Source organism: Octopus sinensis, linkage group LG5, assembly GCF_006345805.1.
Source record: "Octopus sinensis linkage group LG5, ASM634580v1, whole genome shotgun sequence".
In the NCBI taxonomy this organism is placed as follows: domain Eukaryota; kingdom Metazoa; phylum Mollusca; class Cephalopoda; order Octopoda; family Octopodidae; genus Octopus; species Octopus sinensis.
In genome coordinates this window covers 104,551,876-104,569,002 of record NC_043001.1, presented here as the reverse complement: position 1 = coordinate 104,569,002, position 17,127 = coordinate 104,551,876, and the positions used below count along the sequence as shown (strand labels likewise).

Here is a 17,127-nt window from a genome sequence, read left to right as displayed (position 1 = left end):
CACATGGTGTAGAAGACAACTGGAGGTTTTTAAGGGACAACCTGCTGAGGGCCACTAACCAGATCTGTGGTTGATGCAAAGTCCCCTCTCGACCCAAAATAACGTGGTGGTGGAACAATGCTGTAGACAGGGCTATTAGACAAAAGAGACAGGCTTGGAAGCACTGGAAGAATGGTGGTAGCAGGGAATTGTATCAGACTGCCAAAAGAGAAGCTAAGAGACAGGTCTATTTAGCCAGAGGGGAAGCAGTTAAGAAAAAATTTGCCAATGTTCTGCGCCGTGAGAACCAAAGGCTTGAGGTATTTGAGGGTCATAGCCCAACTAATTAGAGAGAGAGTTAGTTTAGATGAGATGCAGTTTGGGTTCGTACCTGGGAAAAGTACCACTGATGCTATATTCCTGGTAAGGCAGCTGCAGGAGAAATACCTAGCCAATGATAAACCCCTGTACTTGCTGTTGCTTATTGTCAGCTAAATAGACTGGAAGAAAATAATACTGAACTGTTTTACTCAGGGGCATAATGTGCCTCTTGGTCCAGGAAGCAAAGCCATTACTTTATAATGGTGAAGTTAAAGCCCTAATTAGTAAACCACATTCCTTTATTAGTCAAGCTCTGTGTTGCAAATAACTAGACTCCTACAAAATGTGTGATCTTGTGCAGTGTTTAGAAATGATTACTTTAATTTTCCTACAGTACAAAGTTGGTTGAAAGTATATGTTCTGGAATTATTCCAATGTTCCTGAAATATCTGAAAGTTGATGTTGCTGTGGATGTAGAGAAGCAAAACACCCAATTGCTTCAGGAAGTGAGGCAATATCCAGTTTTATTGAAGAGTCAGTTACATGGTAAAATAGAACTACAAATGTTAAATCATTAATTTTATTATAAAGTCTAAACATATTCTTTCATTTTGAATATTTATAGGATTTTCAAGGACTTTTGAAGGAACTACTTGATCTTCCATCTTTTGACAAAGAAAAAGCTATGTAAATATTTTTCATTACATTTTGTTTAAATTGGATTTCTACTTTATTGAAATAAGGATGTTAAATGATGATAATGTAATTGTCATGTATAAATGTGATAACGATATAATGATATATATATATAAAGTGGTGAGCTGGCAAAGTTGTTAGTACAACGGGCATAATTCTTAGTGGCATTTCATCTATCTTTACTGCCTGAGTTTAGTTCTGTTGAGGTTGACTTTGCCTTTCATCTTTTCATGTTTGATAGAATAAGGTAAAATTTAGCACTGGGGTCATTGTAATTGATCTAGTTTGCTCCAAAGTTGCTGGCCTTGTGCCAAACTTTGAAACCAGTATAAAGGTATTTGTAGAAAATATCCATGACAAAGTTGATGTGAGAAATAACTAAATATATTTATATTCAGTATTTCAATTTGAATAAGTCCTTGTCATGTAACAACCCTGAACAGAAACAAGGAATAACACATATACAAAGCAAGGAATTCCTAGTCCAAACATTTGTTTCCTTCAGTTTTCTCTCCCTTTTTCAAAATTGGGATCATCACCCCAGACTGCCATTGTTTTGGTGTCCTTTCAGAAGTCCATGCCACCTGCTATACACAAATCAACCAGAGAATATCTTCTCTTTTTAATTTTCTTAACATCTCAGGTGAAATTTCATCCACTTCAGCTGCCTTGGCACACTTGAGTGCTTTAATCACCTCCGTGACTCTAGCCTCTGTGAGGTCAGTCTTTGGCCCTATATGTACCTCATGTCAACCAGAAGATTTTGTCCTAATGAGATTGAGATTCTCAGCGTATTCTCTTCAAGCCCAAAGAATGCTTTTCTTTTTAGAGAGAAGAATTCCAGCTGAATTCATAACGTCAATGGTGGAAGAGGGCTTCTTGTTATAAAGTGAGAAGATATTCTGCCAGAATCCTATATTGATCAATCTAAAATCAGAGTCCAGCTTAACCTCAGAGTCCTCCTATGACTTAGCCTTGGGGGGTTTTTACTCTCCCTGCTGCCTCTTTTTATGCCACAGTGTACCAAAAGGTCTCTAGAGTAATGTTACTCTACATAGCTTGGAGGCTAGGGATTCTCTCCAGGGCAAACTTCTACTTCTGCCCATTGAACAGTTTCATCTCTGGTACTGGATTAGAATGTTGCAGGAAAGAATCACTAGATGGACTCTTCAAGCCAAGCCAATTGTTGGAGTAAAATATTGTCTCAGTTGGTCATTCTTGGAAATCCAGTCAGGCAGTCTAGTGATGGTCACTTCTGATTAGACCCTATAGATGTGATACTCTAACCTGACAACAAATAGTGGGTGGGTATGACGGTAGGTGAATGAATGAATTTATTTTTCTCTTTTTTTTTTCAGTTTGAAATTTAAAATTGAGATATTTTCACAGATTGCTATCATCAAGAAGTGTTGAGAGCAGAAGAACAAACAAATACTATTTTAAGCTACATTTGAAATTCAAACTCAATCGTTTGATGGATTCAATCAATGTTTTCCTGTATTTCCTGGATATATCTCAGCTTTCTCAGTTTGAAATTTAAGATATTAAGCTTAATACAAATGTGTTTAAAATAATCTATGAGAAATTATATCGTTAAATTCTTATGAGTTGTATTTTGAAAATAATACAGTCTAAAAGGACATAAAAATATGCATCATTAAATATGATAATACTACAAAAATATACACTGATTAACCGTTTAGCAATGAGATTACTCTGGCAAATGTAAAGCTTCTTTATTCACATCATTTTGAATGGTTCATGGTTAAAGTGAATCCTAAGGACCAGTCTTCAGAGACAATCATCTTTGGGAATACGTTGTTATGATGTACAACAACAGCCAAAGTCAGTGGACTCTACATGCTGCAAAGGTTATCTTTGGTGCTTAATTGATAATATTTTATGAGGAGACAAATTGTTATGCATATGAAAATGAGCAAGCAAATGCCCCAAGTGTTATTCTACACCTCAGACCTGTTGAGGGTGTGATCCTCTTTTATGATTTCTATGTAGCTTTGGTTCATTAATCTGTATGGTGTCCATTTACACCACAAGGACCACTAGAATATAAACTCCAATCTGCCCTCATTCTTCATTACTCTAACACTCTACAGAACTAAACAAATTCACAGTAACATGTTTTCTGTATTTCTTTGTTTCTTTGGCTGTTTGTTTTGTAAATGAGAAAGGGGTGTATTTTTAATTTGAGAATAATGTTTCTTAAATATGTAAATGTTTGAGATGAGTTATTGCAGATGTGATTATAAGTTTTTCAGATTATTAACTTCATCTTTTGAGATGAAAATGTTTTTTTATGCATCTCCATCTGCATTGTTTCATTTGGAACATTAAAACTGCATTTATAACATGCCATGCATTTATGGAGGGCCTTGTACATGAAACACTGCAAGGTTCTAAAGGTTGGGATGGAAGAATATTGAAAAGCCTTAATGATAGAAGAAACATTTTAATACATATGGAGTGAGAAATGAATTAATATAATGCTATAGAATGAAGATTCCGTAATTCCAAAGTGGGAAACTCATGAGAATGAAAGAATCAGGACATATACGTCTTACCAATAATGGAATTAGTAAGGCCAGTAGTGACATCAGTTCAATATTTCTGTGTTTGCTATGGTGGTGAGCTGGCAGAATCATTACTATACCAGGTAAAATGCTTAGCGGCATTTTGTCCATCTTCACGTTCTGAGTTTATATCTCACCAAGGTCACCTTTGGCCTTCATGTTTTCAATAAACTAAGTACTAGTTGATTACATGGTCGATATTATTGACTTATTCACTCCCTCAAAATTGCAGGCCTGGTGCCAAAATTTGAAAGTAATATTTCTGTTTTTGCAGAGAGATAAATATTAAAAGTCTGATACTATGCACGTAGCTGAGAATAAAACTCCTAATGAGGTTCACAGACAAAGGTAAATGAAATGCAGTTTAAATCTAGGTTCAAATATTTTTTTTAAAAACGCCATCTAAAGATGAAATTATTGTTGAAAATGTTACTTCATGATGATGATAATTATGTTGATGATGACAGTCATGATGATGTGTGTTCTTTTATTTCTTTTGTAGTAAACTAGCAAGGAAACATTTTCGAGATTACACGGTTCGTTCTCACTACTTATTTATTTTGTATCAGGCAGCATATTGAGTTTGTGTAGCTGTTGGAAATAAGTTAGTAGATCTTCAGTTAATGTGAGTTGAAACAGACAAGCATCATAACCATAGACTTGTTATCTCTCATATGTTATATCACAAACCAGAGACCTTAACAGTCGTTTTTAGATTTAGTAATGTTTTGCTTTTGAAGGTGTATTGTTGAAGGTGCTCCTCTTTTAAAATTGTGGAGACAGTAGCAGCAGCATTGATTGTGATTTGTGGCTATAACTGTTACTATTTCAGTTGCTAGACTGTGGCCATGCTGGGGTACTACCTTTCAGAATTTTTAGTGGAATGTCTCAACCCCTGTACCTATTGTTTTTAAGATTGGTACTTATTCTGTTGATCATTTTTGGTGAACTACTAGGTTATGGGGGCATAAACACACCAACATTGGTTGTCATGCAGTGGTTCAGGACAAACAAATATGCACACACACACACACACACACACACACACTCGTGTGTGTGTTTGTGGCAGGCTTCTTTCAGTCTCTGTAACCAAATCCATTTTCAAGACTTTGGTCAGCCCAAAGCTATAGTAGAAGACTTTGTTGTTTGTTCCTTCTCGAGCCATGCCTGGCTCATAAGGGCCGGTTTCCCAGTTTCTTGGCGTATAGGTTCCCCACCTGGACGGAACGCCAGTCCATCGCAGGTGAGATGCAAGATGCAGTAGGAAAGAGTGAGAGAAAGTTGGGGCGAAAGAGTCAGCAGAAGATTCGCCATTACCTTCTGCCAGAGCCGCTTGGAGCTTAGGTGTTTTGCTCATAAACACACACATTGTCTGATCTGAGATTCAAACCCTTGATCCCTCGACCACGAGTCTGCTGCTCTAACCACTAGGCTATGTGCCTCCACTTATAGTAGAAGATACTTGCCTGTGGTTACATGTTGTGGAACTGAACCTGCAACTATGTGGTTGGGAAACAGACTTCTTACCACACAGCCTTGCCTTTTTTCTGCAAGATTTCAGGGAGATATTTGCTGCTATCTTTTAGTAACTGCATAGAACCTTCTGTTAAGAAAGGAATATCAAAATCAGTTGACAGTACAAGATGAAATGCCTTGTAGTATTATGTCACATCCCTTTACTGCATCACTTCTCAAGTTAGGTAATATCTCCCATCAAACAATAATTTCAGCTCTTTACTGGAAGTTAGGATGTGTAGAGAAAAGGATTTTTTTTTTTTGCTTAAGTGTTTCTGTGAGTCAGGTAATGTTTTGTTTTATTGAAGAGTCGAAACCAGTCAAAAATAGAACTATTAATGTCAAATCATTGCTTTTATTATAAAGTTACAACATATACTTTTATTGTAAACTCTTCTAGGAATATGAACATTTTAAGAGGGAAATCAAGAAACATCCATACAGTATTAAAAGCATAGATGCCAGGTATGTAATTTTATAACATTCAGTTTAAGTTTGATTCTTATCTTTAATTATGTGACTGTGATGCATATAAATATGATAAGGATGCCAGGATGTATAAATAAGAGCATCCATGACATTGTTGATATGAGATAGCACAAAATCTATATGTTCAGTAAGTCTTAGTTATGCAACTTTTAATACACTATTTTTGTTTATATGTATTTAACTTGACAAAAGGCTCAAGCTTATTCATTACACACACAGAACAGAGACAGGGGAGAAACAGAATAAGGGGAGAATTTTCAGTTCAGGATCAATTCTTTCCTCAGTTCACGTTGAAATGATCAACAATTCTCAAGAACAAAAGAAATGAATTGAAGAATAAACATTTTAAACTCTGATTAAAATTAAAATTCACCTTTCCTGGAGCCACATGAAAAGCACCTGTACTGGTACCAAATAAAAGCACTCACTGCACTCTGTAAAGTGGTTGGTATTAGGAAGGGCACCCAGCCATAGAAGCCTAGTTAAAGCAGATGACTGGAGCCTATTACAGCTCTCCACTTTGCCAGCTCCAGTCAGACTGCCTAAACCATGCTAGCATGAAAAATCAGATGTTAAATGATGAGGATTACTAACAATAATGACAATGATGACAGCATCAATCTTTTGATAGAAGGCTCCAATCTTGATTCCTTTTTGATGGAAATATCTCATTTTTATGAAGTTGAAGCCTAAAAAAAATTTTTAATTTAGTACTAATAACAATTAATGAATAAGAACTGATACCTTTATGAGCTACAAAGCCATGCAAAGATAATAATCCTGTTTAAATCTCCAAGATCTGTCAGTTAACATGATTGTCATCTCAGCCTGTTCTATCTTCATTTTGCTCAGGTTTGATTATAAAAAGTAAAAAAAAAATTTGTTTAGCTACAACTTTTAAGAATTCTTTAAAAATGTCCAGTGTAGTATTAATAGGTGCTGTTGTCAGAAATGTAGAAAAAGCAAATCCTAACATTCAGTGTTTAGTGTTATGGTAATCATCATCATCATATATCCATTTTACATGATGGCATGAACTGGCAAGCAAGAAGACTGCAGCAGGTTCCGGCCATCTGTTTTAGCTTGGTTTCTACAGCAGGAAGCCCTTCCCAGTGCTAACTACTTTACAGAATGTACTGGTTTCTTCTTATGTGGCACCAGCAAGGCAGCTTTTTACATGGCACCAGCAAAAGTGCTTTTTACATGGCACAGTTACCAGTGGGATTGCCAAGTAATTTGGAAGAGAAAGACCACTTAGTTGAGAGACATAGTGAATCCGAGAGCAGTGGCTATTGCCTAGAAAGCAGCATGTCTAGTAAGTTCACCATCATCGATTCACTGCAAGGAAAGTTCACTGTCATCAATTCACTTTTTTTTTTTTTTCAATAATATAGTTTTTCCCTATTAATGGTGAGAATTAATGGCAGTAAACTTACTTGTAATCAAGAAGAAGTTAGTGCATGACTGAGGGACAAAGATCACTGTCCTGCTATAGAGAAAATAATTGGCTATCTCTGTAGGCCAAGGAAGGAGAAACAGTGGTATGCAATTAAGGAATGACAATAAAAATATCAATGTCAGAGTCTTTTTGCCTTTTTCTCTTTAACATGATCATGTCTCTTTATTAAATAGATATTAACTATATATATATATATATATATATATTTAGCTTGCTTCCAGACACGACCATCTCTGCAAAGATTACCCTGTTGTATAGGGAGAAGATAGAGGACAAAAACGTACCATTGTTGTTGATGTAATGGCATGCCAAAGGGTTGTGGTATCGCGGCCCTCCAACCTGGGCTCTCTTGGCCAAAAAGGACCCGTGATGATTCTGGCAGGGAATTCACATCTGGATTGGCTCAGCTTATAGCAGATCATCTCGGTATCAAGCTGGGAGACATGAGGGCTTATCACAAAAGTGATAGAGAAACCAATGTTGAAATCAAAGAATCAGTCCAAGTCAAAGGCAACTACATCATTCAGACAACAACAAAGGAGGTCAACAACAACATATGGGAACTAATGATTATCTTTTGCACCTGTAAGATGAGTTGTGTTTGGAACATAGTCAGGGTCTTACCCTACCTGCCATACTCACAACAAAGTAAGATGAGGAAGCGAGGATCCATTGCTTGTAAGCTTTTGGTTACCATGTTGTCAAGATCAGGGCTTACGCACATCATCTCTATGGATCTACACCAGAAGGAAATTCAAGGTTTCTTCAATGTTCCTCTAGACAGCTTAAGGGTATCACCTTTCCTCATTCAGTACATCATAGAATCAATCCCAGACTACCACAATGCTGTCATTGTCTCCCACAATGCAAACTCAGTGAAGTGTGTCATATCATATGCAAGGCGCCTAGGTCTGGACATTGCTGCAATCCATGGTGAGGTGAAAGATGCTAACAGTGAGGATGGCTGCAACTCACCCTCCTTCCTGGCCAGGATCACAACTGGCTGATCTATGAACTGAAGTACTTGCCAATGCTACAAACCTAAGAAAAAACTCTTCTAAATATGGTTGGTGATGTAGGAAGCCAAATCGCCATTATTGTGGACAATATGGTGGATGAAGTGAGACCATTTATGAAAATAGCTGAGTCTTTGAAGAACAGAGGTACTTACAATATATATGTCATGGCCACACATGGCATTCATCCTCTGATGCTTCCAAACTTATTGAAGAATCTTCTATAGTTGAGGTCGTTGTAACCAACACAGTACCCCATGACATCCAGATACTACAGTGTTACAAGATCAAGACAGTCGACGTCAGTATGATGTTGGTTGAGACCATATGCAGGATACACTATGGCAAATCCATGTCATATTTGTTCAAAAACATAGGCTACCATCATTAAATCTCTCTTCCCTCTTCTCCTTCTGTCTCTCTCCCTCTCCCTCCATCTCTCTTCCCCCTACAGTTCTCTGGGTTTTTGTCTCTGAAGACTTTGTTTTAGCCTAGATCTTGGCATGCCTGTCTGTCTTACTACCTGTATCTTCCTTTTATCTGTTTGTCTGAAGAGGTGTGTTTCATTCTGGAGAGCAAAGGAATGGTGTCCTGGCGTTGTGCATGTGTATGCGTACACACATAAGCTGAAATGTGTATGTGTGTCTGTGTAAATGTGGGCAACCATATTTGTGTGTATAAATGTGGGCAATTATATATTTGTGTGTGTGTTTAGAATTATGGTCAGAAGTGTTTGTGTAAGTCTGGACACTGTCATGTTTGTGGATAGTGTAAAGTTTGTGTGTGTATTTGTGTATGCATATGGAGGTTTATGGTTATTTTGTTTGTGTGCATATGTGGGCAGTCATGTTTATTTTGTGTATGTGTGTCTGTGAGCTTTGAATTATGGATAGTAGTGCCTTTGTATGTGTGTGGATAGGGGTTAAGGAATTAGGGATACATGTGTGAGTGTATGTATATATATATCATCATCATCGTTTAATGTCCGTTTTCCATGCTAGCATGGGTTGGACGATTTGACCGGGGTCTGGGAAGCCAGAAGGCTGCACCAGGTTCCAGTCTTATCTGGCAGTGTTTCTACAGCTGGATGCCCTTCCTAACACCAACCACTCCATGAGTGTAGTGGGTGCTTTTTATGTGCCACTGGCACAGGGGCCAGTGGTGGCTGGCAATGGCCATGATTGGTTGGTGCTTTTCACGTGCCACCAGCACGGAATGTATTTAGGAAGCTAAATACATTCCAGTTTGATACTATACAGACATCCACAAATATGATGCCTGGTGATAATCAGCAATTAAACCTATTCAAATGTATCGTAGATTTTGATTAGAATAAAAAACTTTACAAACACAAAATAGTAGTTCTGTAATGGTTCTTTTTGTGAGCTGATGTAGAAGTAATGATGATTGCAATGATGTGTTGAAATATGTTTGTTTCTTTTGCAGGAAACTTGTGGAGGAATCCTTCAAAGGCCGTGAGGTTAGTTGATATGATTCATTTACAGTGCAGTATATTGGAAGATCAGGACTGAATGGGACTAAACAATTACAAGAGAACTGGACTCTTAGTAAATCTGGTATTATTTAATTATAAACTGATGAAATAGATACACCTGTAGAAATGGGGTGGTTGTGGGAATGAAATATTGGATTACATGCTCTTAGTTCATAGGATCAAATCCAGTGTAGGTGTTTTTTATTTATTTATTTATTTATTCAGAGTTTGCCCTTCCTGTACCTCAATTCATGTCAGTGTTGGAATGAATTTAACAGATAATCTCTTCATGTTGTCTTAAATTAGTCAGCAACCTAACTACAAATAAAAATTGCAACAGTGTAAATTGATATTGTAGTAGTCCTCTGATAAATATCATGGTGGTAGTAGTAGTGGTGGTGGCAATAGCAGTGCTGGTGGTGGTGGCAGTGGTGGTAGTAGTAGTAACATCTAATCTACAAGTTCTCATTTGCACTCATGTGGGGATAAACATGACCAGTAGTTTGGGTTTCATCAATTTACAACATCATTGAAATCCCAAATCTACAAGATAATGCATAATTAATTCAAGACATTATGGATAAATACACATTACATTTGACTAAATAATCTGCTAAAGGGTTAAAAATAAACCTGCAAAAACCTTCAACATTCTGTCATCTATGAAGGTTTCACAAAAGACTTATAATTCATAGTAGTTCTATTGATTGGTTCTTTATTATTTTTGTTTGTAAATCTGTTCTACCCTCTACAACAGTTTTTTTCCTCCATTGCATATCCTCAGCTTCTCTCAGACAAATGTAAAGACAGTGTAAAGAGTGGCATTTGATGAAATTTCAAAGCATCTGTCACCGCTTGAAAATTGAAAATTTTGATGAGGAAGCTGAATACCATTCTATATATTATCAGCTTATAAGTCTCTTTAACTCTGTCTCTTTATATGTCTACTACATATGTGGGAAATTTTGTCTGTGGAGTTGTTAGCTAACTCCTCCTACATCGTTTTATCACTTCTGATGAAACTTGACTCAAGAGTAGAACTCATATCTGGAAACCACATGTCATACTCAGATTGTTGAAAAAATTGATAGGAGGGCTCCTGGAAGGGATCCTTATATATATCTAATATATTTTATTTTAAAAGCCAAGGGAAATAACCAATTCATTTTCTTAAATTATTTGGTATAAATCAAATTGAGTATGCTTATTTCTTAGTATTTGAACTGTTAGAGTTATTTTCGCAATTTATCCAGTACAACTCTTAAACAAGTAAATAGTATTTTCCGAAACAATAGATCCACTTATTTCAGTTAGTGACTTATTCATGAATATATCAACACTAGCACCCCTGAGGAAACAGCCCATTTCAGAGTTATGTACTTTGAATTGTTATTATCTCATATTCAATAAACCTGTTATTACATAACATGCTTCACGATTTTAGTATACATACCTTAGTATTTCTTCCTATGTTCTATATACTCTGAGAATGCATTAAAGCTCTTTATTTGAATTCTTACTACTGGGTAACTTAATTTCATGTTATTATGTAACTGATTTCACAAGTTAGGTATTCATAACTTATTGAGAATTCCTAAAAACAAGATCCTTTGTAAGACAGTTTAGTATTCTCTGTAAATGCACAAAAACCATTTTAAGGGCTACATACTTTGTATTGTTGTTATTGAATTAGCGAAACAATTATGAGAACGAAACCAAGGGATAAGCCCCACTTTCCTGGGAATTACCAAGTATGTCAGCCAGTGTACATATAAAGAGACAGAGTTATGTTTAAGTTGAATTAGCTCACAGTTAGAAGTAGTTTCAAGTTGATAAGTGTATAATGTATAATTACCATTTTCATTAGCAGCTTATGACATGGTATTAAGAAACTTAGGTAATAAACAGATTTTTTTGAATACAAATTTGGCAGTTAATAATAAATGAAAATCCATGAAATGAGATCGCAATTGCAGTAGGCATTAAGCACCCTATATCTTACTTGAAGCATTTTGTATCATGTACTTATTTTTCTTGTAATACCTGACACAATTGTATTGAAACTTTTTTTCAATGAAAGTCATGTATGATAAAGAAAAAAACAAACATTTATATCAAACACACAAATAGGATAATGGCATGTACAGAAATAAATGTCAGAGCATGCTTATGATTGAACAGCATGCTTGAGGTTAGAAGGGTCATTGAAGGCAATGTACTGTTAACAACAATTAGGGATATGAAGTAAAATATCAATGAAATGCTTGCAGAAAGTCTGATTGCTAATGGCTACAGTTTAGCATAGATGTGAAGAATGTAGTAGGTGAATAGCTACTGTAGGGCTGCTTTGTTGGTGTCATTCTTTGTTTTTCCTTCAGGAGCATAGATGAATAAGTTGTCTGGATGGCCAACTCTGGATCAACTGACATAGAACTGTCCATGTGAAAAGTACAATGTTCGAAGGTCCAATCCAACAACTTTCAGCAACTGACCTTGTATTTTGTTGTGGAATGTCGGCTGACCAGTCTGTAGGAGTGATCTCAGGTTGATGACGAGTTGTTTCGATTGAACATGCATCCAAAGGAGGGTTTTTTTTAAGGCAAGCATTAAGTTCATCAGCAGGTGTTCCTTTGAGTATAATGATAGGTAGAGTTTGTCGAAAATCTCTTGCAAGATATAGAGTCACACCTCCAAGGATGTTGTTGTTTGATCTAAGGTCTCTCATTGTGGTATGAAGTGCTTGTAGGAAACATTTATGGGACATATTTGTTTCATCCCAAACAATGAGTTTGCATATTTTAAAAACTGTTGCTTTGTCCAAGGAATGCATTATGTGGCACATTGGGTTTTCTTGATGTGCTACATTGAAAGGCAATTTGAAGGCAGAATGTGCTGTTCCTGAGGAGGCAACAGCAATAGCAAGGTCACTATTATGCCGCAACTTCACAACAAGAAGATTCAGAAGGAATGTTTTTCCAGTTTCACCGGGTGCATCTAAGAAGATGCTTTTACCAGTGTGTGTGTACATGTTTCTGAGGACAAAATTGTACATGTCAGTTTGATTAGAATTGAGAAGAATCTCATTGTCTGCAATGTACTGTTTGAGTTTGTGGATATTGTAGGATATTTCTCTGAGAATGAGGCGACACACACACACACACCTTTCAGTGTAAGGGAGACAATCAGTTTCTGACCATTACTTCACAAAGAGCTATCTCCCTTGTCCACAATAGTCACCGTAACAGGGTTTTCTGACCTTCTGACCCTAGATGCCCCATTACTCCATATTACTCCATAAGAGAAAAATTTAAGGAGTGTAGAATCATCTGTGGAACATAAGTGAACGAAATCGGATGAAATGTATTGATTTTATGTGGGATCAACCTAACGGTCAGTCACATATGCATGCACACACGTTCCATCTTATATTATATTATAGATGAGAAATAAGGAAAACAATATCATTAGCGTACATGTAATATTACGGTATATAACAAGGTGCAGTTTCATCTAAGTCACCTGTTCTTTCTGATGTGTTTCTAACTAGAGATGTCATGGCTGAGGTTTCTCTTGTTTTCTACCAAAATATTAAAAGATTGGTTCTTGGGTGACCTTATTGAGAATTCCCTCACTTTCATGCATTCGGACCAAATCAGCAGTTCCTCTCCACCGATTATTTTTTAACTTCAGATACTCAGGTTGAACATCTTACACTGAGATTCTTACAACTCAAAATTTACAAGGTTGTGAAAATATCATGGAAACTTATATGCTTATGGATAAACAAATACATTGCAACAGCGTTCTGTTGTCTGAAACAAGGGTGTCAGGGACACTGTTTCATCAGACTATTCATATAAGAAATTTATAGCAGTTCCTCTTCTCCAATTATTGTTTACATTCACATATTCAGGTTGAACATCATACACTGAAATTGTTACAAGTCTGAGGCAGAGCTACCAAAATATGGAAACTAACTTGCCTCATCTGACAAACCTATAAAAAAATCATAAAAGTATTGACTTTCTTTTGGATCATTGTCTGAAATTGAGGAACTTAATACTAGGTGATGCCATTTCAAAGATGATAGTTGATAACAATTTAGTTGCTTTAATTGAACAAATGATATGATTATATGCTGCCTTCTGTGAGGGCCTTTTTCTATTAAGAAATAGAAATTATATTTATTCTCTTCTCCAAACTTATTTTGCTTCTCTACTTTGTTTTGGAATTCTAAACCTCTTTCGAATATTGGTAATTTGGTACAGCATTAAGAGGAAGAGACTTGATGGTATACAAGATTTTGATATACTAGTTTAATGTTTACAATTTACTGAAGCTTGATAACACAAGGAAAGTTGTTGAATTTGTGGAGGTAAAAGTACCCACTGCAGCTTTGATATTGAAACTAATGAAAGAGAAAGTCTTTGTTTGTTTCTTGTATTGGACTCGTATTTAATTTTATTATTCCTTTAGAAATTTGATGTTGCTGTGGATGTAGAGAACCAAAACAACCAATTGCTTCAGGAAGTGAGGCAATATCCAGTTTGATTGAAGAGTCAATTACATGGTAAAATAGAACTGCATATGTTAAAACATTCAGTTTATTATAAAGTCTAAATATATGCTTTCATTTTGAATATTTGCAGGATTATGACATGTTTTTCATTCAGCTGTTCAGTCCTCGAGAGGTACAGAAAGAAAGAACTATGTAAATATTTAAATTACATATTGTTTAAATTGGATTTTTACTGTAAAAGGAAAGGAGGAGATTGTGATGTATAAATGTAATAACAATATAAAGATATATGTAAGATGAAGAACTGGGAGAATCATAGTGCTTAGTCGCATTTCATCCATTTTTACATTCTGAGTTCAAATTTCAGCGAAGGTTGACTTTGCCTTTCATCCTTTCATGTTTGATAGGATAAGTAACAGTTGAGCACTGGGATCATTGTAATTGATGTAGCCTTCTCAGAAAGTTGCTGGCCTTGTGCCAAACTTTGAAACCAGTATAAAGGTATATGTAGAAAATAGTAAAAGTATCCATGACAATGTTGATGTGAGAAATAACTAAATTTATTTAATTTCAGTATTCAATTTGAATAAGTCCTTGTCATTTAACAACCCAGAACAGAAACAAGGAATAATATATATACAAAGCAAGGAATTCCTAGTCCAAACATTTGTTTCCTTCAGTTTTCTCTCCCTTTTTCAAAATTGAGATCATCACCTCAAATTGCCATTGTTTTGGTGTCTTTTCAGAAGTCCAAGCCACCTGCTATACACAAATCAACCAGAGAATATCTTCTCTTTTTAATTTTCTTAACATCTCAGGTGAAATTTCATCCACTTCAGCTGCCTTGGCACACTTGAGTGCTTTAATTATCTCTGTGAGGTTAGCCTTTGGCCCTAGATGTACCTCATGTCAACCAGAAGATCTTATACGGATCAGATAGAGAAGATCCTTTATGTATTCTCTTCCAACCCAAAGAATACTTTTCTTTTTTTGAGGGAAGAATTCCAGCTGAATTCTTAACGTCAACGGTGGAAGAGGGCTTCTTGTTATAAAGTGAGGAGATATTCTGCCAGAATACTTTATTGGTCAACCTGAAATCAGAGTCCAGATTAACCCCAGAGTCCTCCTATGACTTAGCATTGGAGGTTTTTACTGTCTCTGCTGCCTCTTTTCATGCCACAGTGTATGAAAAGGTTTCTAGAGTAATGTTACTTGACAGGATGCATAGCTTAGAGAGCAGGGAGTCTCTCTAGGTTGAACTTCTACTTCTGTGTCTTGAACCGTTTCGTATCTGGTACTAGATTAGCATATTGCAAGAAAGAATCACAAGATGCATTCTTCTAACCATGCCGATTGGCAAGAGACTTAGGGGTAGACCAAGGACATAGGTGCTTTTATGTGTCATTTGCATGGGTGTTTTTACATGTCACTAGTTCTGGCCACAACTGTGAAGCCTTCTGAAGCACAGCAAATTGCCAAAGGTCTTGCCAAAGGTCATTGCTTCTGTGAGACCCAGCATTTGAAGATCATGCTTCACCATCTCGTGCCTTGTGTTCCTGGGTTTACATATTCCAAGGGTTTCTCCACAGTTAGAGATTTGCACTTCTTTATGCAGCTGTCTTCATCTGTACACATAACATGATTATACTAGTGCAATTGTCTATCTTGCACACCACATCTGATGCCTCTTCTGCCCAATTTTACTTTCAAGACTCTTACACTGTCATGCATGCACACATGCATTGCACATCCAGCAAAGTATAATGGCTTCATTTCTTTTAAGCCTTCACATGTCCTCTTCAGTGACAGTCTATGTTTCACTGCTGTGTTGCATGGCTGTTTGCACACAGGCATCATACAATCTGCCTTTCACTCTGAGGCAGAGGTCCTTAGTTACCAACAAAGATAGAAGCTCTCTTAACTTTGCCCAGCATATTCTAGCAGCTATGCTCTTGGAGCACCCACCTCCACTACTGACTCTATCACCTAGATAATGAAAACAATCAACTACTTCTGGGTACCCCCTCCTCCTTTGGCATTTAATGGAATCCATTTTCTGTACAGTTCTAGTGCTTATTGTACTTATACATCTGCCATACACAAAGACTTTTTTGTCTGTTAACCATCTTCTGATATAGCCATACCTCTTATGTGTCCATGGCTTGCAGCAGGTACACTTTAAGGAGTTTCTACCTATGCCTTTTCTATATATCAAGCAGGTCCATCTACCTGAAAGAATATGTGATTTGTCTGCTTTCCTACTTACTCAGACTTTAGTTTATGCTAAATTAACTCTTAGGTTTTTTGATTGCAAACCTTGCTTTCATACCTGAATTTTTTTTGTCAAGTTCTGGCAATGCTTCTGCTATTAAGACAAGATCATCAACATAGAGGAACTCCCAGGGCCTGATCGACTTAAATTCCACTGATATTACCTGGAAGAGTATGATGAACAAGAAGGGGCTGAGGACTGATCCTTATCTTTAAATTCTAATGAGTTGTATTTTGAAAATAATACACTCTACAAGGATATAAAAATATGCATCATTAAATATAATACTACAAAAATATACAATGATCAACCGTTTAGCAATGAGATTACTCTGGGAAATGCAAGCTTCTTTATTCACATCATTTTGAATTGATCATGGTTTATCTTGTAGCATTGAGAATTTCGTGAGATGATTGTTTATTTGTACAATGAGATTGTAGGGTAGGTGTGAGAGGCCAGCTGCGGTTGTTTTCAACATAAAGCAGGTGGAACATTGGGACTGGATATAACTGCTTTAAATACCAAAGAGTTAAAAAACCAGAACTGGTTAGTTAAAATGGTTTTCATCTCTCAATTACAATATTTTCTTCATGTTCTAACTAAAAAACACCCTCTTTTTTATCTGCAAACCCAAAAGTGTCTGACATGAGTATACACATCTGGTGTAAAAGGGTATTCTTTTCTACTCTAGGTACAAGGCCTGAAACTTTTGGGGTTGGGGTGGGCCAGTCGATTAGATCAACTCCAGTACGCAACTGGTACTTGATTTATTGATGAA

General features: G+C 36.4%; 1 protein-coding gene and 1 pseudogene across 1 annotated transcript in view; both read left to right on the top strand.

Annotated features, from left to right (window-relative positions):
• Positions 1-17,127, top strand: part of LOC115212235 — a 323,796-nt gene that overhangs the window by 87,685 nt on the left and 218,984 nt on the right. Inside the window, exons 27-31 of the mRNA XM_036502985.1 lie at positions 926-987; positions 4,087-4,120; positions 5,500-5,564; positions 9,510-9,543; positions 14,208-14,269. Of these exons, the coding sequence (XP_036358878.1) occupies positions 926-987; positions 4,087-4,120; positions 5,500-5,564; positions 9,510-9,543; positions 14,208-14,269 (257 nt within the window). The remainder of the gene's footprint in view (positions 1-925; positions 988-4,086; positions 4,121-5,499; positions 5,565-9,509; positions 9,544-14,207; positions 14,270-17,127) is intronic.
• LOC115212236 lies at positions 7,236-8,670 on the top strand (annotated as a pseudogene).